This window comes from Antechinus flavipes, chromosome 4 (genome assembly GCF_016432865.1).
Source record: "Antechinus flavipes isolate AdamAnt ecotype Samford, QLD, Australia chromosome 4, AdamAnt_v2, whole genome shotgun sequence".
NCBI classification, from domain to species: domain Eukaryota; kingdom Metazoa; phylum Chordata; class Mammalia; order Dasyuromorphia; family Dasyuridae; genus Antechinus; species Antechinus flavipes.
The window spans coordinates 357,894,608-357,922,412 of record NC_067401.1 but is presented as its reverse complement, the minus strand read 5'-3'; the positions used below and the strand labels follow the sequence as shown (position 1 = coordinate 357,922,412).

The following is a 27,805-nucleotide window of genomic DNA, read 5'->3' as shown; positions in this document are numbered from 1 at the left end:
CTTTAGGAAATTGCCAAAATTGCTTTTAGTCTTACAGGGCAAAACAAAAGTATCTGAATACTGAGATATGGTTGAAAGACATTTGATGATTTTTGACTGATTATATATATCAGAGGGTCAAAGGTGCCTTCCTTCATTCAATTATTTATGTTATATTTAACTCCACTGGGATGTTTAAAAAGTTTAAGAGACATGGTTTTAGGGTAATCAGTAATTTTATTACTGAGCCTAATATGTTATTCCTAAAAGAGATCTCAAATGCCAAAGACTCTCATGGCAATAGGCTCAAGCTTATATGGCCTTGAAAAAGTGGGTGTTCCAGAGAATGGCAATCAACTCTGATTGTTTATAAAGTAAGAGACTATTACAGTGAGAAGATGGACCTTTTCTAATAAACTGATTATGTTATTTACTTCTAAATTATCTCTAGCCTTGGACAACCTAATCAAAGAATTTATCCCCATACAACTCTGAGTAGGACACAGTAGGATTAAATTCCTTGTAAAGTTGGGTGAGGTCTGACTAAAACTGAGGAGAGTTAATTCAATCTTATGAGGACATTGCCCCAAAGGGAGAATTCTAAATCTCTCCAGTCACTGATTATTAATATTTTATGATATTATTATAATATATTATTATTAATCATTTCTCTCACTACCAAGAGTAAACAGTTTGAGTAAAAACCATATTGTCTCTAAAATCAGTCCTACATAGACAAACAACTATTGGCCATATGTCATTCCCTTGGCTCATTCTTTTTCTCTATCACGCTAATGAAAATTGTTCTTTCTACGCCTCTTGTGGTTTAAAATGCTGAATCTTCTTCTAAAGTCCTATTTTCTTTCCTTTAATTTTAGCATCCTGCTAGATGAAGAGGGACACATTAAGATTACAGGTTTGTAAGATAGCTCTTACTAAGACTTCTCAGACTATGTCAATTTATGTCATCTGAAAATGGAAAGATCTGTTAGTATTACTTCCATTGGTTTACAAATATTTTTTCAATTGATTTTCATAAACATTTTTGTTAATCTGGTAGGTTCCAATCATTCTCTCCTATACTTTAAAAATCTCTTAAATTGTGATTTTTTAAAATCTCTTTATTTTTTTCATTTCCTTTTTTTTTTTTCTTGTTCTCATCTCTCATCTAACACCCTCCAGTTGAGGCTCTTTTATACTCCTTAATGACATTACACTGCCCTTAGCAATATAATGATCCAGTCTATAATCTCTGTACTTAAATAATATCTTAGATGCCTTCTTGCATTAGGTATTTGACTACTTTTCTCATAAGCTAAAAATAGCAAATAATTTGAGGAATCCAAACAAAATTTCCCAAATAAGCTACTAGTACTTATTGATAGAATTCCATCCTGCTTACAAGATTGTACAGCTGTTATTCCATCAAGCAGGCACAAAGTTAGCAGGTTAAAGGCTTAGTTTAGGCTACACTGCCTGAGGGCTTCCCCCTCAGACCAAGGCAATGGGAGGGGTTAACACTTAACAAACGGAGTAATTGAGCTTTGGTAAGTGGATACCTTCCAAAGATTGACTGAGGTGCCAATTAAAGGTAAATGTGATACTTCATGGAGTCTGAGGAGTCTGGGTTTAAGGAGTCTGTGTGCCTGGAGCTGCTGTTTAAATTACCCCCAAAATACAGCATTATCACTGCTACCAGACGGGAATACTTTCTGGGATTCATCATTTGGGAACTCTAAGCTATTCAAGGGTATTTGTCCATAGACTCCCATGCATTTAAAAAAGGATGAGAATAAATTTAGAAATACATAAGGGAAAAGTGAGAAAACACAAGAGTTAGCCAGTCGAACCAATGTGTCTGAAAATGTGATCTCTTTTGAGATACTAGTCTTGACACATTTAGGAAAGACTTATGATGATTAAGTTGTATTTAATTTAATTTTTATTTTATTTATTTAATTAATTTAATTTAATACTAAGTTGTATTTTTTCTTTAATTTTCCATGTTTAGATTTTGGCCTAAGCAAAGAGGCTATTGACCATGATAAGCGAGCTTATTCCTTCTGTGGGACAATAGAATATATGGCTCCAGAAGTGGTGAATCGCCGAGGGCATACACAGAGTGCAGACTGGTGGTCCTTTGGTGTGCTCATGGTAATTACTCACTCTAGGCATTCTGTTTGCTGTAGTGCTGTAATGCTTTTAAATTTAAAAAATTCAGGAAAAAAAGTGCATTGCCCTTCCCCCATTCCCTTTTTTCATTGCTCCTGGACTCCCTTAGAGAAAAAAATGTACTTAATAACTTAACATCAGAAAGAACTGGTCATTGGCCTCTGATCTTATAAGCCCGGCACCTGTACTCCTGAGCCTGGCCTATTCTTTTATATCCTTTCCTCTGCTCCAATTTATGAGTCATAGAATCTCAGAGCTAAAGAAAATCTCAGATGCCATCTAGTCCAGCTTACAGTGCAAAACAAAGTCTTCTTCACAACATCAATAACAAGTGAGCATCAATTCTTTGCTTAAAGACCTAAATTGTCTTTATATAACCTCTATACTATAGAGGTTATACTCTATAACCTCTGCTATAATGTTTGACAAGAAGATATTATTTTGCCTTCTGAAAAAATGAGCTAGATGTGCCAGCTTTAAGAAAAACAGGTAACTAGCTCTGGGATGAATTTGATAATTTGGTTTTTAAGCCCCTGTACCCCTGAGAATCCAAATTTTTCTTCAAAACTATAGTGATAGGAAATGTCTGACTTTCCAAGATCCCAGAGAGCATATTTCAATCAATGGTTTTTCATTCTAAAATATTTTCTCTCTCTCTCCCTTTCTCCTCACCTCCTTCCCCCCAATTTCTTTCTTTTTTTTGCTTTTCAAAAGCATTCTGCTGTGATGATATTTATCTGTTACATTTTTTCATTAAAGCGGCCCCTAAAATCCTGAAAAATTATAGAGAAAAAAAATAAACCAAGCTCTTGAATGATTAATGGAGCAGTGATTTCTACACTTTTTCCTGTGACTATGGTGACAAAGCTTTATCCTCTATAAATCATAGGGCCACTGAATCATAGATTCAGAACTGAAGGGAACTTGGGTGTCATTTAGTCCATCTCCCTCATTTTTGAAAAGATGAACTGAGACTCAGAGTGGTAGAGTTGTGTACCTGAGATCATATAAGTAGTAAATATAATGGACCAAATAAGTTAAAATAAATGGAATTTAATTTGAAGAAGTTGGAGGAAAAGAAAAATAGAAAACATTTTACACATCTACTATGATGAAATGAAAAACAGAGATGAGAAAATCTATTGAATCACTACAAGTAAAATTTTAGGCTAATTAAGGCAGATAAACAGATCAGAATTCCCGCTGCCTGAAGGACATTTCTAGCTAGATGAGCCATTGACATCTCAAATTTGGTGTTTCCAAAACTGACCTAATCATCTTTCCTAAAAAACAAATGCTTCTCTTTGAATTCTCCATTATTTTAATGCTATTGCCATCCTTCTAGTCACTCAGGCTTAAATCCTCAGACTCATATTTAATTCTTACTTTTTTCTATGTCTTCCATAGTCTATATGTCTTCCATATCCAGTTAATAAAAAGTCCCCTTGATTCCACATTTACTATAAATCACTATTCAGATTCTCATTCACTATTCATTTGGATTATTAAGGCAGTTGTCTATCTCATCCCCCTTTAGCCTCTTCCCCTTTAATCCATGCTACGCACTACCAAATTAATATTTGTAATATACTTTTTTGATTATGGTACCCCACCACTCATATGCCTTCACTGGTTCCCCATTGCTTACCAATAAAATCCAAACTTCTTAGCCCAGAGAAAAAAGAATTTCTTAGAGAACTATTCATAGAAAAGCTCATATCACAAAAACTATTCATTCCAAGAAAAGTAGTTGTTTTTTTAAAAAGATAATACATCTTATGACTTTTAAAATTCAGAATCATAGGCACAAATAGGATTATGATTCATTAAGTTAATAACAACTTATATAGGCAGTTAGGTGGCTTAGTGGATAGAGCACTGGACTTGGAGATAGGAAAAATGTGAATTAAAATCCTGCATTAGGCAGTGTGTAACTATGGGCAAATCACTTAATCTCTCTTAGTCTCAGATGTCAAATAAGGATAACATTCCCCACACCTGCTCTAAGCTTACCCTAGGAATACTCTGAGGTCCCTTAATTTTACCTACCTCAGATGTTACTGGCATCTGAAATGACATCTGCCTGATTTTTCCTGCCAATTGTACCATTTGAGATGCTTAACCATGGTTCCAGTTCAGCACTGGCTCCCATACCAGTAATTATCAACAGTTCTCCGACTGAAATTAAATCATTTTCACTAAAATGACTAGTTGTTTCATTGCATGGAGTAGTCAGCTATTTGAAAATTACAAAAGGAGTAACTAATAAATCCATCTAGATATAATCATTACCCACACCAGGGTTCTCATCACATTTTGGATATACAATAAATTCAATTTAACTAACATTGATTAAGCTTCTTGGTGTATAAGGCACTGTGCTGGGATATAGAAAATAGTGAAATGATACCTGGCTGTAAGAAGCTTACATTCAGCTGACATGACATGGATGTAATTTTTGAAAGAAAAAAAATTGAGGGAGACTAGAAAGCACCACTTCTTGGGGGATTGATAGGAAGTGAAATGTCTGCCAGTCCTTGAAGGAAGGTAAGAATTCTATGAGGCAAAAGTGAAGCAGACATGCACTTCAGGCATGGGGAACTACCTGTGTGTAGGCACAGAGGTGGTAGATGGAATTCTTCATGGAGCCATGCAAGTAAGGCTACTAGACTAGTTTGACTAGAACATAATGTACATACAGGAGGGCTAATTAAATTTTTTCCATTTGCCTTAAAATTTTTTTTATGTAATCTCAGGTATATAGATATTTAAAACAGATATACAAATCATTTACTGATAGTAGATCATAATTTCACAATCCTCAAATTCAATTATGACACCCCATATAGGCCTGCAAATCATAGTTTAAGAAGCTAAGGTGTACAGGAAGGGAAGAAAAGTGAAATAAAACTGCAACAGAAAGATAGAACTAGACTAGAAAGAGCTTTATCATTTTATCGCATGATGAAGCAAATCTAAAGCATAAAAGAGGGTATAATTCCATTGGCATGATACCTTGTACTTATATACTATTCAATATTTTTTTGACCAAAAAAAGAAAAAAGAAATCTTGGTGACCAAAAGAGAAAAAAAAAAAAAACCCAGAGAGTTAAACCATTTGTTTAAAGCAATTCAAGTAGCCAAATCATTACTAAATCTTCTCTGCTGACTGTTCCTCATGTGATTATTTACCATCCTACTGATTCATGTCCCACTTCCAATATACTAGTCATCTCAAGTCTACCTAAATGGCTGGGCAATAATCATTGATGGTCAGGAAGAAGTGTACAGTAACTTTTTGCTAATGCAGATGGTCCCTTCTCTGAAACTTATAGTCATATAGAATTGCTTACCTCACAGTCAATATGTGTCAGAGAAAGGACTTGATATTCCAAGTCTTTCTGGATTCAAGACATGTTGTCTATCTACCATATCACTCTATTAATAAGAAATTATTAATGCATTCAATTAATTAAATTCAAGAAAATTTTAATTCATCTATATATACAGCTTTTAAGATTTAGGAAGTTTTTACCTCACAATAACAACTGAGATCAGACTTTGTCATTTTCAAGTGTGCCATTTATATCCTGTAAAATGTATTGTGGGCTTTCTCCCTGATGTATGGCTGCCTCGATGCCATAGTTGAGGCTTAATTCCAGGATCTCCTATGTTCTATTACTTTGTCAGAGAATGACAAATCAGAGGAGAGGAGAGATTGTATCTTAGTTTTCTCTCCCATTTTTTCTTGTCTGTTGAGAGAGAGGAGAAAAGAAAAAGGGGAAAGAAATGATTGGAGAAGAGAGAAAATAAAGAGCAGGGCAGAAAGGATGAGCTCATGCAAACAGAGCTAACCCCAGAATCAAGTCCCATTTCTAATAACTACTGGCTGATGGCCTCAAACATGGCATTTACCCCTTCGTTGACCCCAAGCAACTCCATATACCTGCAAAATGCTTGACAACTACATTGGTTGAGAAAACTTATTCACCAAGGAGTTCCATACATTGATAGCATTATATATCTGCATATATATATATATATATAATACATATTATATATGTAATATATGCATTATGTGTATATATCTATATACATATACAATATATTATGGATATGTTTTTTATATATATGGAGAGAGAGAGAGAAGACAGAAAGAGAGAGAGCAAGAGAGTACTATTAAAACTTAAAACTCTACTAAGACTGGGGACGCCTTGGAAGGGATGAAAGAGAGAAACAGAGGAGGAACCCATAGATGGATAGAGATAAGAACTTTACTCAAGTTGACTCTGACACATACTATGTGACCTCTTAATGACTCGATTGATTATTTCAGGTACAATTTTAGATACCAGAGCAGGTACCAATTTGTAGTGGCAGCAGTAGCTTTTTACCAGGAAATTCCACATCCTAATGAATTAATAATTCAGTCTAAAGAATAGATAGATACATAGATGGATGGATGTAAGAAATGTATACATGCATAGAGGTATATACATTTATGTTTGAATTTCTACACATATATGTGTGTTATAGACAGATAGAGTATATATTAACTGTGAAACCTCCAAAACATCTTTATTGTTAATATTTTTAAATGATAGATTTCTAAATGATACAATTAGTTGATATACACTTGCATTACTTCTTAGAGGTTTGTCCACAATACCTTGAATTCTTCATATTAATCTTTCTCTGTAGCACACAAATCCTCCCAAACATCGAGATGTTATGGACTCCAATTTCTTCCTCTCTTCCCCTACCTTGGACTATCCGTTGTTTCTGTCACATCTTCTGATTCCCATTGGGGTGTGCAATAGCATCCTGCCTGTGTAACAAGTCTGATTTTGCAGAAAAGCTGCTGTCCTCAGCCTCGCGGCATTGGTCAGCATCGTACCTAATCTTCACCCAAAACGTGGCTCAGTGACAGTTTGTGGGATTATTGGGTCCAGCTCCTTCATCTTACAGATGAGGAAACTAGAAATCCAAAAAGGCTTTAGTGACTTCTCGAGGTTACACAGGTCAGAGATGGAATTTGAAACCATGGCTTTGTTCATTTTATTTGACAATGGAAGAAATCCTGATGGCATTCCTTATTGTTATGTTTCAGAGAGAAAAACCCTCTTCCATCACTATTCAGCTTTCCCTCCCAGCTGCCCCAAATAATCTGGTTTTCTGGGAGCACATCCTCAATGTAGCATAAGTCAATATTGAAGAAGAAAGAGATTGTGAAGTCCCAGAAAGTTATAGGATCATACTAATAATAACAATACTAATATTTGCACTCATAGTATTTTAGGGCTGTAAAGTGTTTACATATATTCTCTTATTTGAGTCTTAAAACAACTCTGTTAAGTAGATGCTATTACATTCTCCATTTTACAGAAGAAGAAACCAAAAGAGATAGAGATTAGGTGAGAGGGTCACATAGCTATCAGGTATCTGAGACAGAATTCAAATTCAGGTCTTCCTGATTCCATTGGCTTCTTTATCTATTATTCCACTGCACTGCTTCTTTAGAACTGAAAGAAACCCTGAGGAGTCATCAAATCTTTTCCTGTAATTTCAGAGATGAGAAAGAGAAAGGAAAATGATTTAACCAGCCTCTCACCACTGGTGGGATTTGAACACTCTGGAACTAGTACTCTTTCCTCTATATCATGCTGCCTAACTTGAATTCTCTTTTTCTCCAGTAATAAAAATAATTACAACCCAGATTGATTTTGCATTACATTATATAAAATCCTTGACAACAACCCTAGTAAATAATTGTCAAATATTTATATCCCCAATGTACAGAGAAGTTTGTTAAGGCATTGCAGACATGAAGTGATTTGCCTATGGCCAAAAAACAAGACAGTGACAGAGCTGAGATTTACATCCAGGACTTCTGGCTCTGTTGTCTCGTACAATCTCCATGGTGGCTTCAGAATTCATTTTGCAATAAATAGAATGGTCCATTGGGAGGGAATAGGGGAAGATATAGTGTGTGGATAATAGCCTTAGCTCATGAAGAGATCAGCTCATAAAACTCATTTGGTTCATGAGGCACCTTCTGTTTGCTTTGCTAAGGAAAGTTAAGAGCCATTAAGTTTACACACCAAGGAGACTGTTTGGTCTCCCACATAGTAACTGGTTCACTTCACTGAAGACAGAAGCCTGTTAAAAAAACTCCAGCTGCATTTTTTTCTTTCTTCACATTCCTTCCTTCTTCTTTTCTTGCTTCTTTCCTTTCTTCCTTTCTTCTTTTCTTTCTTTCAAAGAGCTATACAAAGACTATTTCTGTTCTAAGCGAATCTCCTTGAGCAAAATTGAATTCTCTTAGTTAGGAACTTATAACTTGAAAAAAACATTTTGTAAATTGATGTGTGTATCTTCTGAAATTATTAACATATCTATATTTCAGGGCTGGAAATTGCTTTTCACAAGAATATTTTAATTAATTATTGTGAAAATCTCTCTCTCTCTCTCTCTCTCTCTCTCTCTCTCTCTCTCTCTCTCTCTCTCTCTCTCTCTCTCTCTCTTTCTTTCTTGCCCCAACTTATTATTTACTTGATAAGGAGAACTCCAAACATCTTTCTCTCCTGTTTATTGTCAAGTCTTAGGTGATATAGTCTAAGAGAGTTTCCTGGGCATTGAGAGATTAATCTTTTCATAGACTCAGAATTCAAAAACTGGAAAGGATCTTAGAAATTACATAGTCTAGTCCCTTCAGGGCATCTAGGTGGTACAGTGAAGAGAGTGCTAAGACTAGAATCAGGAGATTCAAATTCAAATCCAGCCTCAAACACTTACTAGCTGGGCAAGACAGTTGACATTGTTTGCCTCAGTTTCCTCATCTGCAAAATGAACTAGAGAAAGAAATGGCAAACTACTCTGGTATCTTTGCCAAGAAAACCCTAAATAGAGTCATGAAGAGTCAGATATAACTGAAAAAATGACTCAAAAAAAAACCCATTATCAATGCCGTTCTTTCAAGTAATAGATGAGGAACCTCTCCAAACTCTCAGCACTAATTAGTGGCAGAATCAGAACTAGAATCCAAGTCTCCAGGTCAATAGTATTAGTGCCCACAGCCTCCTAAAAACATCTTGGCAATGCCAGTTTATAGACCATCTTATATTCATTTTTGTAGCTTTCCTTGCAAAACTTTTTAGGTAGAACTATTTTTCCTAACAAATTTTGGCTAAGTTTTTTTTTTCCCCTTAAAGAGTGCCTTAGCAAAGCTTCTTAAACTGTAGATTGTGACCCCACATGGGATTATAAAATTGGATGTGGGGGTTGTGAAATTCTATTTTATTATCAGTAAATGTCTGATTTCTATACCTATATATCCAGGGTCACATAGAAATTTCTCAGACAGAAAGGGATTACAAGTGGGAAAAGTTAAAGAAGCTCTGCTTTATGGTATGACAAGTATTTATACACATAAAGATATCTAAATAAAAGATATATAGTCAGTCCTTGATATACTATAGCTCTAGAGGAATAAACAGTTGATTTATATGACTGTTCTACTGTATGTGCATATATACAGACATAAATGTCCTACTTGAATGTAAATTCCACAATGACAGAAACTATAAACTTTTGGCATTTCATCCCAACATCTAGCACATATGTATAAATGTTTGTCCAATTGAACCCTGAATGTGGATTGCACATTTAGGATTAAAGTGCCACTTTTAATTTACTTAAAGATTTCCATCAATAACATAAATTTAATGTCTGGGCCACCAAGTACAATTTCTAACTTCTAGACTCCCAGTGGCCAGAAAGACCCACATCATGAACCATGAGGGGTCCTACTGCTTAAGTTGCTTAAGACATAATTATGTCTAGGATTCAGTCTTTTGGTAGCAAAAAATAAAATGTCCACCTAGGGGGTCTTTCTGCTGCTGTCCTATTTTTTAGCTTTCTAGTCAGAAGCACAATAGATGACAGCAGCAGCTGTGAATCCCATCCTGATGATTGGGTAGAGACTGAATCTATAAGCAAGATGGGGCAGGGCTCCACGTAAAACCCACTCAGCAGAACAACAGGGTCTGGCCCTGGCAGGTGGTAATTTGTAAATGATTCTCCAGTAGCTCTTGCTAAGCACATTCTGCTATTGCCTGGGTCTCAAAGGTGAGCTGTCTTTTTTCAATTTATGCTGGATAACTTGGTCAGTATCAGCAATGTGGTCTATCCGAGCCAAAAGGCTTAATATGTATAATGTTCCACGGATTCATATAAATCAGTTCCTGATTAAATGGAATGATAAAATGCCTTCAAACAACTCCTGAGTGACTATTCCTGGCAGGCATAATGAAATGATCTCTTTCTCTGGGTTGGAGAGGGGCCTATTGAGGAAATAGAAATGAAATTTAAGTAGACTGATGATAGCTCGAAAAAAAAATACAAAAAGCATGACCATGATCCTCACTAAGAAGCTCATGTTAAGCAGCAGCATGAACCCAGTACAGCACAGAGGGCTGTATTAATCGGACCCACAAGTATCATTGAGCACTTACTGTATGGCTAAGCACCTTATTAACATCCCAGTCTAATGTGGGTCTTAGAAGTCTTCAAAGAAAAAGCAGACTGGCTATTGAAGATTAATAGTAATAAATGTTTTATTAACAGCAATTTTGTTTTATAAGGCCTTTTTTTAACTTAGATAAAGGAAGGCTTGTGATTTAAATCGAGACATTTATTCCAATATTGGACATTTTAAATTGTTTTTTCATTTTTCAGTCTTGTCCGACTCTTCATGACTCCATTTGGGATTTTTTTGGTAAAGATAGTAGAATGGTCTGCCAATTCCTTCCCCAGTTCAGTTTTTTAAATATGTAAATTGTTTTAATTATTTTATTCTGAACTTAATAAAACAAGCATTTCCATAAGAGTAAAAAAAGAAGAAAAAAACTTGATTGGCTCATTTACAGATGAGAAAACTGATGCAACAGGGTTAAGTAACTTGTTCAGGGTCATACAGCTAGTAAGTGTCTGAGGTCAGATTTGAACTCGGAAGAATGAGTCTTTCTGATGCTAGGCCCAGCCTTTAATCACTGCACCCTTCAGATGCATGAATTCTTAGAGATTTCTTTTCACTTATTTTATCAAGCCAAAATCAGTGTCCCTACAACTTTTATCCATTATTTCTAGTTCTGCTTTCTAGGTCCAAGCCAAAAATAAAGTTTGAATCCTCTACCATATGGTCCACCCTTCAAATAATTGATCAACAAAATCCTCCTTCCCAGATTTTTCCTCTCTAGTGAGCTTCCCCAATGCTTCAATATGTCCCCATGTGCCACAGCTTCCAGGCTTTTCACAATCCTGTTTAACCTACTGTACATGAGCTTCAAGCTTGCAAATGCCATTTCAAAATGTAGAGGCCCCATGGATATAGTCCATCTGTGTCAAAGTACAGTAGAAAATAAACCTTTCTCATCTGGGGCCTTGTATCTGAGATGATACTCCCCTCCCCTTTATTTACTGGTATAAGATTTTTTTAGATCATCATAACTAGTAAATGCATCTACTTATCCTAATATATAAAGCATTTTTAAGCACTCACTGTAGGCTAAGCATTGTACTATGTGCTAAATGCTAGAAATGCAAACATAAGGAAAAAAATTCAAATGTAAGCAAAAAAAAAGATAATTCTTATCCTCAAAAACTTCTATTCTAATAGAGAAAGACAATATACAAAAACAGGGTTGTACTAGTGAATGATTAACAACCACCTTGGGAAGAAAAGTCAAAAAAGGTTTGGGTGACACACTTTTAAATATAATCTGTTTTATATATCCTTTTGTCCCTTTCTTAATTCCAAAAATCAACAGAATTTTTTAAAAAGTCAAATCACGATTTGTAGCAGAAAGGGAGTGAAAAAAGAATGGAATTGGGTCTGTGATTAATATTGGGAACTCCCAGGTGAGGAAACTCCCTTTACCAAAATAGGTCTCTCCTGGAGAGTAGCCTCTGGAACACTAGTAGTTTAAGTAATTTGTTCAGGGTCACACAGTATGTATGTGTCAAAGGCAAGATTTAAATCCAAATCTCCCTAACTTTGAGACTATAAATTAGTTGTTTCTCTCTGTATCCACAAAAAACAGAATCAATGCTAGGTAATGGGGGAGGGAGAGGCACTAGCAGCTGGGTATAATTTGGAAAGGTCTCATGAAATAGATGGTTGACCTGCGGTTTGAAGGAAACCACCTGTAGTCTCTACTTCCGAAGGTTTTTTTTGCAAGGTCCAAATGAGACCTATGTAAATCACTTGGAAAATTTTAAAGTCCTATGTGAATGTCACACTCTTATGATTTCCATCCTTGTATGCAAAGGACAGCACATTTTATTATTGTGGAGCTCTCTCCAATCATCCAAATAAGCAGAGATCTGAAAATAGCTTTTCAGAAGCAGGGCCTGAATTTCAAGGGGGTGGCAATAAAAATGAGATGGAGAAATACACTGCCACGTTGGCCCGAGCAATCAAGCGTGGTACAAATTTAACAAGATCATATAAACATCTGCTCCAGACTGCCCTCCCTTGTAACTTAAACTGCCAAAGGACCATAGAGAGAATAACACTAAGCTCGCTTCAATTAGAATCAGGATCTTATCAAGGGCTGATCTTTTGGGGAGGGGAGAGGAGGAAGGGTGAGTAGGAGCTGTAGCTTGTAAATCATAACTAGCCAGATGTTAGTACTACTGTGATAAGACCATGTAAATGCTCGACTACTGGCAGCTTACATCTAATTTAAAGCTTTGTGGGCTAAAGGAAATGAGTACTTGAAAGAAATTTATTGTTTGGAGAAAAACAAGTCTCAAAACTTGATTTTCATTAGAGATTTCAGCCTAGCAGCTATCCATTTATTTATTTTTTTACTACCTGGAGTGCAGTGTGCACTCCAGAGCATGTGTATTTTGATTTTTTATTTCCATTTTAGGTCAATTTACTATAATATGTAGATCCATCCAATGTGTTTGACCTTTCTTACCCCATGGTATGTTAGAAAAGATCTTGGATTTGCATTCAGAAGATCTGAATTTAAACCCCAATTCTGCCATTTACTAATTAATAAAACAAATTAATTGCTCTGAGCTCAGTTTTCCCATGTATAAAATGGGGATGATGATACTTATTCTACATGCTTTATAGTACTTATATAAAGCTCAAATGAGAAGATTATTTTATGGCTATAAAATCACTATATAAATATAGCAAATGTAGTTAATGTCATATTTTCCAAAGCATTTGCTTTTGAAGGAGCTGATTTTCTATACAAGACTGATTTGTATTTTCTGCTGCCTGGGTTATTGAGGTACTGAGTTTATATAGCTATAGTCTAAAAGCATAATATCATGAATTTTACCATTTTATTTGTTGTTCTGCAGTTTGAGATGCTAACAGGGTCACTGCCGTTCCAAGGAAAGGACAGAAAGGAGACCATGGCCCTCATCCTCAAGTAAGTAACAAAACTCATCATTTGAGCACAGTTCTTACTATTGAGCTGGTTGGTGGAAGGAGGAGAGTTTCTCAGAAGAATCAGATGATCCAGGCAATACAAAAAGTTTTTGATTTAACAAGGGTTCTTAATAGGAAATCTGCAGAATTTTAAAACTTTTCCATAATTGAATATAATTTTGGTTATGTTATATATTTTATTTTATGCATTTAAAAATAGTTGAGAAAGTGTGTGTCAAGCTTTACCAGAGAGTAAAAGAAGGGGTTCAAGAAACAAAAATTGTCAATAACCTCTCCTTTAAAGGAAAGCCTCAAGTTTTAACTGGGAACAACCAAGGGAGTACTTTGGAGAAAGCAGGTTCTCCAGGGCAAAAGTGCCAACATCATCCAAACTGGGACTGCAAGCTGCCATCTCCAAATCTGACTAACCTGCTGGCTCCCCACCTGGAACTAGGGCTGAGCCTGCTAAGGCGGAACATGAAAGGAATATAATTACTAATGTCACCAGGGATCTTTGGGCACACTGGTCCTGATTGCATTGCAGGAGGTCATAGCTTATTATGGTACTGCCAGAGCATATTCCCAAGACCCTTTGCATATTTATAGCAACCCCTCAAAGGCAGGATTACTGGTCCTATCACAGCAGCTCCGAGAAGCTGAACAAGGCCAGATGTTTTATATGAAGCCCCTACCCGAATTCCCCTTCTCTTCAGATGGTTGTGGTCAGTTTCCCTAATTCACAAACAAATTGAGATGATTATCAATTATCTGGGAAGATGAAATTTTCTAGTTTGGAAGTTTCCAAACATAGAGCATTACAAATAAGGATTTCAAAAAAGAGAGAGGAGAAAGGAGGGGCTGCCGGGAAAAATATAGGAGCATGGCTGGGACAGAGAGAACTATTAGCCTAGTGTAATACTTATAAATATTGTCTGTTTTGTTTCTACTGTCTACTCTTGTTTCAAAGGATACAAGTCTAATAATAATGATAGAATATTAACAATAACAAATAGTAACAGTAATAATAATAATTTCAACTTAATTTCCATCTATACCTGAAATAAATGTCTGAATATGAATAATCCTCACTGAAAGATTCTACTGATCTCGCTAATCAAGAATTGATGTTTATGATCAGAATTCTACAATCCTTATCTACTAGCATTGTGGCAAGGATACAATGAGGTATTTATAAAATGCTTTGCCAAAAAAGAGTGAGAAATGACTAAATGACTAAATCCCAACAACAATACAAACTATAAAATTCTATATAACGTGATAATGCTTATTATTATGTCTATTATTATTATTAAGCTGGTTGTTTTTGTTGTTGAGTCGCTTCAGCTATGAATGACACTCTGTGGCCCCATTTTGGGGTTTTCTTGATAAAGATCTTGGAGTAACTTTGTCATTTCCTTCTCATTTTACGGATGAAGAAGCCGAGGCTTTTAGAGATAAGTGACTTGTCCAGGGTCACACAGCTATAAATTTCAAAGCTGGATTTGAACTCACATCCTCCTGACTCCAAAGCCAGTACTCTGCCACCTAGAAGCCCCCTGTATAGTTGGAGAGAAGCCCCTAAGATCAGCTACTCTACTGTGATTGACTTGTTCAGTAGAAACCCCAAGTAAAAACTACTTATGCAAATCGCAAGGATCCTGGTCTCTGTAATTTGTTTTGATCACTTTGTATGAGGAACCACACAAGCTGAGAGGAGATATGATTTTTAGAGCGTTCAAAGGAGAAAGAAAAGAGCAGTGGCCAAGTGATTGGGAGAGTTCAATTCCTCTTTGCAACTGACTGGCTCTGATTGACATTGGACTGATTATTGACCCTCTGCCAGATACTGATGGTGATTAGCATCATTTTACAATTGCTAGAATAAAAATGCAGCTGTCCTCTTCCTTGCTCTGGATAGGTAATCCAGAAATTTTGTTTTGATAGTACAGTGTAGACTGTAGACAATCAGTAATAACTGCTCAAAAATCCTGAATGTATGCCTGAAATTGCGTTTAATTTCTTCTCTTTATCCCTCCTATTAATTCTTCTTATACTCCATTGAGTTAGAGATGGATTGTCCTATCAGTTTATCAATATATGCTGACCCACCATTGCAAAAATCTGCTCTGAACCTGAAACTGGTTTCATTTGGGATTTATAAGAGGAGGAAGGATAGCTTAAGTTGCCTCTGAGAAATTATGTTTAATTTTGAATTATGAAATTACTTATCATGAAATTATTAATTATGAAATTACTATTACCTGGGTTCAACACAGAGGGAATCCTAGGATATCTCAGGATTAAACATATATCCTGACAAAGCTTTTTGACAGCTAATTCACATTCCCTGGCTTTTCTAGATCTAGTCTAACCTTCCTAAGAACTCTAAGGGCTCTTGTTTTTTTATTTTTGTTTTTGTTTAGTGGTTCACTGGGTCCCTTTCAAACTGATGAAACCTGTAAATTCCTTCCTAAAGTAAAAAAAAAAATGCATAAAATAAAATACATTCAAAGGAAATCAGTTGTAGTAAAATGAAGTTATCAAAACTCTAGCTTAGGAACCCCTGATCTGGGGCATCATTGTGCTTTCTGCCTGGAGCCTAAATTTACTGAAGGTAAATTCAAGGTAATTACAGAGCACTAGAAGGGTGTTCTTGTCTCCAAGTATATTTCTATTCAATTTCCTTAGCGCAAAAAAAAAATACTAAATTAAATATTCATTCCTTTAAATCATTGTCTTTTCCATATAGTTTTTGAAAATGTAAATAAGCTCAGGTAATTTGGGTGCAGCTCTGTAATTTCTTCCACTTAGAAAAAAGCCCATACCAATGAAAATTCCTTCCTGTGAAGCAGATCAGCAATTCATAGTCAGAGAGTTCCCTAGTTGCTCACGCTCACACAGCTAAAATATATAAAAGTAAAATGGGTAAAGAGCTGAATCAGCCCTTCCTGCCTCTACATTCAACTTCTTATCCACTATCCTGTCCTACCTTTCAACATACATATTACATTTAACCAGATCAATGTCTTCCCTTTAAGAAAGTTAAAAAATCTGATATTGGGCACTTGGAAGAGTGATTTTGTTGAAAAGGGCATCATGTGAGGGGGTCCCCCCAAATCACTTTGCTTTAATAATTTCAATAAAGCCAGTTCTGGCCCTAGCATTTACCCTAGTATGATATTACAGCCTCCATTCAGGAACCAAGCATTAAATAAGACAAAGTTCAGATTCCCTCCTCCTAGATAACTTTTCTAGAATATAATGGGGTGACAGTGAAAAACTGATACTGTTTCTGCTTGGATTATCTTAATTAATAGCTAGAGAACATATCTACCTTTATAATTAATGTGCCATCTTGTCTAAGCATCATAATCAAATCTAAAGGCTGAGTCTTCTTACCATTTCCCAGTTCATTCCTTGGAAGTCCCCAATTCCATTTTTCACCCATTATTTGCAAATTGTTCTTGGCAAAATAAAATAATTATTATAATAACTTAGTTTAGCTCATCATCATAATTATTGTCAAGATTTTTTTTTACCCTTAAACTCACTTTTTGTGAGTGAAACCTGAATATGGTCACGTATCTATAATTTAACCAATTATAATTATAATTTACAAATTATAATTATAAATTAACAAAATTTAATAATCTCCATAAGAGTTTCAGGAAATGAAAAAATCAAAAGAAAAAAGGGTAGGATAGTCATGGGGAAATGAAAGAGAGAAGAGAGGGAGGAGACACAGTGCACTCTGGAAAGGCTTCTACAAATTCACAATTAAGAGAATGAAATTACAGTCAGCAGAAGAGTCCAAGAACTAGTCTGCTTAGCCACTCTCCACCCCCAGCCCTGCTGACAGTGCATACGCTTGCCATTTTGTACAACAGAGAACTTCCTGAAAAGTGGAACATAAGCTAAAATTTTTGTAAATTAACTCCTATTCTAAATGAAAGAAGGAAGCAATTTAAAGGAACCCTATTGTGAATTCTTTTGAAAAACAAATAATCCTGCTGCTGCCACCTACCAGCACCCCCTCCTAATTTTATTCTTAAAAAAACTGAAAATTTATATATTTGTACTTTAAAATAGAGCATACTACTCCCTTATTTGGAGCTGTGATTTCAAAGCATCAGCTCCTGGAGCTGTTTCTTTCTCTATCTTCATATCCCCAAAGTTACAATGCCTGATACAATGTAGGCATTTTAAAATGCTTTTTGGTGAATTATTTGCTTTTTTTTTTAATAAAATGAACCATTCTCAAGGAACAGTATTTCATTTAAAGAGAAGGAATAAAAATAGGTCTCTCTTAAAGAAAAGCCTAAAATTGATTCTTTTGAAGTAATAGAAAGCTTCTACCTGTCTTGCCAAAAATATGAAATGCCATTTCCTGTTCCTGCATCTCCTCTCCTCCCTCACCTCTTCCCTTCTTCTCTTTCTTCTTTTTCTTGTTCTTCCTCTCCTTTCTCCTTTTCCTCCTTATCCTTCTTTTCCTTTTCTTCTCCATTTCTTCCTTTCAATCCTTTTCTCCATCCCCCACTTCTTCTCCTTATTCCTCTCCTCCTCTTCTGTTTCCTTCTTCTCTAAATGCATTTATGGCTCCCTATTAAGAACTGGTGCTCTAGCAGACTGGTATTCTAGCAATAGAACAAGCAAACACAAGTTATCTCTCCAATTGGCTCACCTAACCAGGACAACATAAACAATTCAATTTTGTGAGCTGGTTTTCTAGGTAATACAGTAGATACGGTGCTAGATTGGAACTCAGGAAGACCTGAATTTGAATCCTACCTCAGACATTACCTGTGTGACCCTGAGCAAATCATTTAATGTCTTAGCATTTATCTGTAAAATATAGGTAACAGCATCACCTATATACAGATAAGGCATTTCACAGATTTTAGAATGCTAGAGAAATGTAAATTAGTATTATTATGCCCTTGAAGTTTTAGTTGAAGTTATTCTATAGATGCTAAAGTTGAATTAGATAATGGGCTACATTTGAAGGGTAAGTGAATATAAAGTAAATCTACTTTATTCATTTCAAAGTGAAATCTCTAGCAAATGAGAAGAGCTGTCACCTGCTAGAAATATAGAGTGTTCCCCAATGTGTAGTTTTAAGTCACTGAAGCTTAAAACCACTCTAAGACTTTTGGGACACCTTATATTTCAGGTCTTGTTTTTAACCCAAAATGTCCATGGATTTGAATGTCAGAATTACAGGACAGCTAATGCTTCAGTGCCACAGGTGTGCTCTTAGCTGACACAAAAGGAGTTCTGTGTCCCTGGGCTTCAGATACCAACACTGAATATTCAGTATTTCAGACAATCCTCAGAAGGGTCTCTTCCTCTATTTTACACATTTATGTATACAAGAAAACTCTCTTATATTTTTCAGAGCCAAGCTTGGGATGCCTCAGTTCCTAAGCATTGAAGCCCAAAGTTTGCTGCGAGCACTCTTCAAAAGGAACCCCTCCAACAGACTAGGTATGAATAAATGTGCATTATTTCTGTGTGTTCTCCATGCAATTTTGACTATATATATATATATATATATATATATATATATATATATATATATATATATATATATATATATAAAGTGTGGCTATTTGTCCCTTGGCCATTTTTACTGAGATTGAGAATTCTGTAATAACAGAATTCCCAGCAAAGGATACAGAAGCTGATGCAATCAGTATTGGCCCCAGAGCATAAGCTACACCCATGATCTATTTTTCCAAGAATTGCAAATCTTTGTTAGGATCATATAAATAAGCCATTTCTTCACGTGGGAAAAATACAAAAAGATAAAGCATCTAGTTCCTGGAGAGGCAACTGGATCTATTTGCAGGATGCAGTGGTTTTTGGTTGTTTTTTTCCCCCCTTAAAACCATGGTAAGAATTTTTTTAACGCACTCATCTTATTTTTGTTACATTTAGAACAATTTTCTAACTAATTTCCAACTTCAAAAAGGCCTTATGCGTTATGATATGTGGTTGTTGATAGAGAATTAACTTCAGACAGGAAGATATATTAGCTATATGATATTGGGAAAATGATTTATCTTAGTGCCTTAGGGAATTCTCAAAGACCATAAACTGTTCAAGATTGGTAGATAATCCATAAAACAATATTTCAGATTAAAAAAACTATCGTAAAACCAAAAGCAGGATTTTTAATTTGCAGGGTTTTTTAAATTTGCTTTTTCCCCTAATTGAAGTAAATCCAGCATTGTGAAGAACTTGGTTTATCAAAAAGAAGAAAAAAAAAGCCAATTGTGAGGTGGCTTTTTTCCCTTGCAAATCTTTACACAAATAATGCACTAAAAATTCCTTAAAACAGCAAATTTATCTAAGATACTTCAAAGATTTTGTTTGGTTCTGATATGATTTTCTTAGTACAAATAATTCCCAAAATCAAAATTCTTGCTTCTAATGCAGATCACCAACAAATCTTGCCTAGTCTTCATTTCCTTTATAAATAATTAGTATGATAAACAATTGACCTAAGTGGTTTATCACTTGAACTTACTCTTACATGTAGAAATTCACACATCAAAAGCAACTTACAGCACAAGATGGGTCCCACAAATGAGATAAGGCACTGGTGAATAGAAGAAAGGCCTCCTATAAACAGTGGAGCACACTTACCTACTATTTGTAAGACCAGAAAGTACCAATATTTAATATTAATACTTTGCACTTTATTCCTTTCAAAGGACTTTCATATTTGGTCTTCATAGCACCCCTGTGATGCTTTTGTTCATTATTTTTTGTTTGAACATTGGATTTTTCAGGGATGTCAGGACTTATGCTGATATCCTACATATTTAAGGATTAACTTTCATTTCCTCCTCATTCGTTAAATAACTGGATTTTAAAGAAAAGAAAAAGAATTTGATTGTCTATGTGTGAAGTATTCTAATTTAATTCTTATACATTTTCTGTCTCACAACACAATCAAAGCCAAGCATTCCAAGCTGTGAATTATCCATCTGTAAAATGAGAAGCATCATACTGTTCATTCATTGCAGCTTAAGGGAAACTCAAATTTTTATTTTTCTACTATTGTGCTTTCAAACAATAACCACAAAACCTAAAATCTTGTAAACACCAAAATTTAGTACTTAAGTACTTGGTTCTTCTAAAAACTCAGGGCTTCTTCTTCTTTCAAAGCCCATTAAAAAAAATGTATACTTCCACTAAGAGATTAACTAAATCTTCTTTTCTTTTCCCATGTATTTCCAGAAATAAATGGATTTTCCAGTGTCTTGTTATTAAGATGTAGTAGGACAAGGAAAGGAGGAAAAAAAAGACAGTAAACAGTAATTAAAGCTGATACTGATGTTGTGCTTAAAGATTAAAGATTAATGAGAGGTAACCTAGCTTAGTTGTTAAAAAAAAAATAGCATCAAAGACCTGGGTTCCAGTTTTGCCTCTGATACAAATAGGTTTATGACCCAAGGCAAGAATTTAATCACCCTCTACCCACCCCTAGAATTCTAGTTAACTCTCTGTGACTCTTAAATTGCAGAGAAAGTGTCAACTGGAATTGGTAGGGAGAATTTCCTAACCTGACTATATTAATGAAATCCCAGGTCTAGTACCCAGTGATTGAGCTAGGTATACTTACCTATTGTTTCTCCCATTTACATATAAGAAAACTCAAAATCAGAGAGAGTGATTTGCCTGTGATTGCACAGCTAATAAGTAACAGACATCGAATTAAAACTGCAGTCTTCCCAGGTATGAAGTCTACTATGATACACTCTCTCCATGTTATCAATATCTGACATTTATTTAACAATACATATTTCTAAAATTCTTTACATATATTATTTCATTTGATCCTTACAATTTTAAAATATAAATAGCACCAAAAAAATCTCCATTTTACATTAGAGAAAATTGAGCCACAGAGAGGTTAAATGTCTTGCCAATAATTGCACTGTTATATAGTTCAGAATATTGAAGTCAGAGTAAGTTCAAATTGTAATCTCATCTCTAAAATGAAGTTAGACTAGTTCTGAGTGCCCTTTCAGTTCTAGACCAATGAATCATGGGTTTTGATGAAGCATTAGAGTTGAGATTGAAAAGCAAGTCTGTTGGATTAAAAATCTTTCTATTTACTAGTCACTATAGCACCTGCCATGCTAATGATCTGTTGTGACTTGGTGAGTTTTACAGAATTGCTTTTCCCCCACTCTTTTTTTTTAAATATTCTTTCTTATAAAGCTTGTTTGTAGAGAAGGGAGTAAAATATTTGGAAATGACAGTGATATAAAAATAAAGCAAATTTAAAAATAAAGACCACTATTTAGTGATCCATAGCAATTCCAATAGGTTTTGGACAGAAAATGCCATCTGCATCCATTAAAAAAAAAACTATGGAAATTGAATATAAATCAACTTATGTTCACTTCTTTTGTCTGTTTTTTTCCCCTCTCCATGGTTTTTCCCTTTTGTTGTTATTTTTCTCTCCCAACATGATTTGTAAAGCAATGTGTATCAAAATAAATAAATAAACTTTAAAAATAAAACTAAATAAAGACCCCTAAAGATCTTGGGATCAGATTAACCTGACAGAATGGAGAAATATTAAAAAGCTCCTGACGTTAAAAGCTCCATCTTCCTTGAGTATGAAACAATCATAAATTAAAGTAGAATTTTAAAATAGGGCTTTATAGATAGAATTCTAGGCCTGGAATTAAAAAGACTTCAAATATGGTTTCAGATATCTAAATAGCTGTGTGGTCCTAAGCATATCAGTTAATTTCAATTTGTTTCAGTTTCCTCATCTCTAAAATGGTGATTAAAAAAAACCACCTACCTCCTACAGGATCAACTGAGATAATAATTATAAAGTGCTTAACCTAGGGCCTGGCACATAGTAAGTGTTTTATAAATGATGTTATTAAACATATTATTATTATTACAAAGTACCATCTTTACTTTAGTCAGGAAAAAAAATGAAGATTCGTGTTTCTCAGGAAAGATAGATTGTCAACTATATGTATAGGCAGAATGATCCAGTGAGCAATCAGAATCCCAAAGAACAAAGATTGTATTTAGGAACAGCTCTATCATAGATTTTTTTGTTAGTGTCAGTGTCAATTGATCAGGATTTCCAAGGATTAAGGAAAACACTTTCTAGTTTATCTTCTTTTGATTTTCCTTTCAACCTTTTCCATAGCTTGAGCCAAAAGAGTTGGGGTACATCTTCTCTTCCTGTCTTTCTACCGACAATAGAAGTCTTCTAAAGTAATCTGGCAAACCCATCCTAAAATTCAGGCAGTGGCTTATACTGTCGTGAGCTTTGAGGCCTCTGGATTTTAAAGTCCTAGAAACTAACATGAGATTGGATTTCAATATTCTTTTCTCTTAACTAGTTGGAGCATCTTTACCTCTGGACTGGGAAGACTCACTAAAGTAGAATTTTCTACTTGAATTGTGGTGGTAGTTTCTAAAAATAGTTTTAAAAAAAGGAAAGTATTGGAGTTGTAAAACCTAGTGTTCACATACACAGACACATTTTGAATTAAGACAAGTGTATATATAATTTCTTTTTATAACTCCATTAAAAGAATTCAAGCCAAATGTTCCACAGTCTTACAAGAATTTTTAAATCTGTCACTGTGGTTTCAAAAATGACATAATCTTCATCTTTAGTTAAGATGTCAGGCATAAGAACCTTGATTCAAAGGCAAACATTAAAGCTACATGCTTAATTTTATTCCAGTCTTTGAACCCATAAACCTCAGCATTCAGATTTTCTCAGTGTATGTCAGGAATTGAAATATGATGCTTCAAGGACTCTTCTAACAACTGCTTCATCCTGCCTGTGAAATTTCCCAGAAACTATTTTTGTATTTTTGATGACTAAAGCAGTTTTATTTGCCCTTATTTAAGTTGGGGAGCTTGAAAAATGAAATGTCATGAAGCTGAAGCTTGATTTTTTTTTCATCTCCAGTGTAAAGTTTATAATATAAATCTAACTCCAGGCTGAAGAAATTGTGCCAAAATGTTACTCTATAACTCTTTTAACTAATTGGCTCCTGCTATCTTTTTGCTATCATTTGAGTTCACTATTCTTCAGGAGTGTCAGCAAATCTTTTGTATTGTAATAAAAATGGAAACCATTAGGAATGTAAATACTTCAAGAAAGAAGATTATATATATATATATATATATATATATATATATATATATATATATATATATATATATATATAATCTTAGTCTTTAAATTAATATGTTATTCTCACCTGAATGAAAACAAACTAAATTGTGGGTCAGAAAACTTGGGTTCAAATCCCAGCTTTTCTGCTTACTATCTATGTAACAGCTTCTCCATACATAAAATTAGTAAGTTATTGGGTCCCTTCTAGCATAAAATCTGTGATCCTATGATCTAGAAACCATGAGACTGAAATATTATTTAAACATTTCTTTTTCTCTTCAGTAGAGGTGATTGATAGAACCATTATTTAATTTGATTTCCATGAAAAAATAATTAACATTTTCATAAAATGAGACTATACTTCTACATTTCTGTGTTAAACTTACTTTTTTTCATGTCTGATCCTTCATAACCACATTTGGGGTTTTCTTTGCAAAGATACTGAAGTAGTCTGCCATTTCCTTCTCCAGCTTATTTTATAGATGAGGAAACAGAAGCAAAGGGGATTAAGTGATTTGTCCAGGGAAATACAACTAATAAGTATCAAGATCAGATTTGAATTTAGGAAGATGAGTCTTCCTGACTCCATACCCTATCTGCTGTGATACCTAGCAAACTTATTTTATTACATACATTTTAAAAAAAGATTTATTATTCAGACTACTATTAACATTGTATACTCACCCATTTTCAACATAAATGCTAATTAGTTATAGAGTAAAATAATTTTTAAGAGAGGGAAGGATCTTAAGACAAGGAAAAAATCTAAAAAATAAAAATCTACATTATAAATCTATAATAGAGTGATTCTCTATTAAGCATCTGTGATGTGCTAGACATTTGGATAAGCAGTGGGGATACGGAAGCAAAATTAAGACTGTAGTATTGGTTTTTCTCCATTCCCTTCCACTCTCATTTAGCTATATGGAAATCTCTTGACTGGGAAGTATGAGAGTGGATCTCTATAAACATTTCTAGGATTTTAATAATAGAAATTTCTTCCTGACTCTCCAACCCAGCCTCTTTGTTTCCTGAAAGTGGATACACATCACTTTTTCCTGCTGTTTGGTTGTAAAATAGGGAATAGAGGAAAATGACAATAGACACAATTACAGCAAGCCTTTATGCTTGTAATAAAAGACCCACCATTTTGAGGGATGTTAACCAGGCATTCTTAAACTTTTCATCCTCTCTACTGAGATAATTACTAGGAGGAAGAAAAATGGAAAAGGTCCTATTTACCATAGTTTTATAAATATCCTCATCCCTGACAAAAATATATGAGGGTAGCCAACCAGAACACTAAAAGATGCTGCTGGAAATTTAACAATGAGAAGGAAAGAAGATATATAGCCTTCTCCCTCTTCCAAAGAAGGAAAGAAGAAATGAAAGAAATGCCTCCTTACTAAAATCTGTTAGAGAAGACAAATCATCTTGATTCAGTCATCCTCAGGGAGCCCCTTCCATGAGCTATCCAGAACTCAGCTTTACTTATTAAACTAGCTAATGGTTGAAGAAAAAAATTCAGTTCACATTTCTTTTATTAAGAAAAATCAATGTGCTCTGATCTCTTCGTTGTCTCTCTTTGGTTTAAGAGGACACCATCTCTTCTAAAGAAATGAGTGAGTCAGAAGAAAAGGAACAGCCAAGAAAGCTGTTTTTTCTTTCTATGATTCTTCTGTCACACTCTTGACCTTTTTTGTGTAGAATAGTTTAGAAATGCTCCAGCTCACTCACCAGGCCTTGATTCGGACATTTTTTCCCTTTTTGCAGGTAGTTTTCCCCATCATTGCTTAATAGGGACAATGACTTCCTGGACCAAATATTTAGCAAGCATGAAAAGTTGCTGATATTCAAACATTGAAATGATTGTGAAATGATACATCCCAAGGGAATGTATAAAGTACAAACTGAGATTGTATGTGGAGGATAAGTGCAAAGAAAGCAATTCAGTGGGCATGGGTGAGGAGGAGGAAATCTGTATAGCCTCTTGTTTATTCATCTTTTTCAGCATGATACATGTGTAGCCACATGCTTTGGAAGTTAATAAATTCCCAAAGGAAATAAGATAAATGAGCAGAAACAAATTTCTGCAATTGACCAGATTATTGCACTGAGAATCTAGGAGACTGAAATACAATAAAATCTAAGTAATTTAAATAAACTGGGGACAACTGGCTAAATTATAAGCCTTTAAAAAAAGAAATGAAATTTTCTCAAATTCAAATACCCGGAGTAGCTAGAATCTGGTTAATAAAATTCTTCTTAGCAAAGAATGTTATGGGATTTGCACACCAAATTCAATATAAGTAGTGAATCAGTTATATGGTAAGTGGTGTTTCCAAAATCCTACATTGAATATATTTGAAGCTGATATTTTTCCTGCTTTGCTTCTTTGAGGGATTAGTTAACTTCCTGGGAAAAGTACAAATTTTGTTACCTACTCTCAGTCAATTATTTGTTCACTTACATATCTCATAGCCCTGTGGCTAAACTGTTAAGAATGGCTCATGTTTATTCTGCCCTCCCCCCAATTCCTTTTTAAATGAACTTGGTAGCTGTGATGATTGGGGAGGTTGGGGGAGGAAAAGGGGAAAAAAGTTGCTATTATACAGTGAAAAAATCATGCTGAATTTGGAGTGAAGGAACTTGGATTCAGTCTTATTTATTAGCTGTGTGACTTTGCACAAACCACTTAACATCTTCTACTTTCTTAATCTATAAAATAATTATATCTGAATTACCTCAGAGAGTTGTCGTGAGGATCAAATGAGATAATGTACTTATGTTGCTTTGTAACATAAATTCCTCTATGTGTATGAGCTATTTTTAGTAGTGAGAGAATTGAATTAGAATTCTCTCTCCAAAATTCTTAATTCAGTATCTTTTCCACTCTATCTCTCCAAGTGTTGCAGAGCCTAAAGGAACGAATCTATAATAGTGGAATTTAAAGAGATACAGAAAACCAGTTTAGTTTTAGGGGGGTTGTTTTGTTTTATTTTTTTCATTTTGTGGTGTGTTGTGTTTTTTTTTTTGGGGGGGGGGACAGAAGGCCATTTCTAATTCTTTCCACAGTAACTGAATTCTCATCCTTCCTGACCTATTTTCTACAACATTTGACATTGTTGATCACTCTCTGTCTTTTTACTAGAACTCCTCTTTTCTCCAGGTTTTCATTACACTGATCTCTCCTCATTTTACTCTTACCTGTCCAACTGTGGTCTTCTTGGTGGATCTTCCATGACATGTCCATTAATCATAAGTGTTCTAAAGGCTCTCTCCTGGGCCCTTTTTCCTTCTCCCTCCATACTATCTCCCTTAATGATTTCATTAAGCTCCCTTGGGTTCAATGGTCACTTCCATGTGGATGATTCTCATGTTGATATGTCCAGCCTTAATCTCTCTCCTGGTCTCTAGTCCTTCATTATCAACTGCCATCTGGACATCTTGAATTGGATATCCTGAAGGTATCTCAAACTCAGTGTCTCCAAAACTGAAATTATTTTTCCTCCAAAACTGTCCCCTTTTCTCAAATTTCCTATTACTATTGAGAAACCACCATCCTCCTCATCACTCAGTATCATTCTAGATTCCTCTCTTGCACTTTCTACATTTACCCACTCTGTGCCCAAGTTTTGTCATGTCTAGAGAAATTGCGGGCTTCACAGATGGCGGAAGAGTCAACCAAAAGGGAGCTGCAAAGTATTAGAACGAAGCTTCAGCAGCAGATTATTGCTAATGAGAATGTAGAAAAAGAAAAAACTGAAAATGCTGATCTTAAACAGCAAATCAGTAATTTACAGATCCAAGTGACCTCCCTCACACAGTCAGAGACTGAATTGGTGGATTCTAACCGGTCACTAAAGGAGATGGTGGAGATGCTGAAACAGGAATACCGGAGTGCACGGACTCAGGCAGAAAAGACTCAGCTAGAGGCTGAAAATTCCTTGGAAGGGAAGCGAATAGAATGGTTGGAAGAGAAGCATAATCTCCAAGAGTGCATCAAAGAAAAAGAAGAGAAATAT

General features: G+C 34.9%; 1 protein-coding gene across 2 annotated transcripts in view; it reads left to right on the top strand.

Annotated features, from left to right (window-relative positions):
- The window catches only part of RPS6KA2 (ribosomal protein S6 kinase A2), a 525,834-nt gene that overhangs the window by 410,501 nt on the left and 87,528 nt on the right, over window positions 1-27,805 (top strand). For both annotated transcript variants that reach the window (XM_051998093.1, XM_051998094.1), the window contains 4 exons: window positions 858-895; window positions 1,991-2,133; window positions 13,534-13,604; window positions 18,999-19,087. In XM_051998093.1, coding sequence (XP_051854053.1) covers window positions 858-895; window positions 1,991-2,133; window positions 13,534-13,604; window positions 18,999-19,087 — 341 coding nt within the window. The remainder of the gene's footprint in view (window positions 1-857; window positions 896-1,990; window positions 2,134-13,533; window positions 13,605-18,998; window positions 19,088-27,805) is intronic.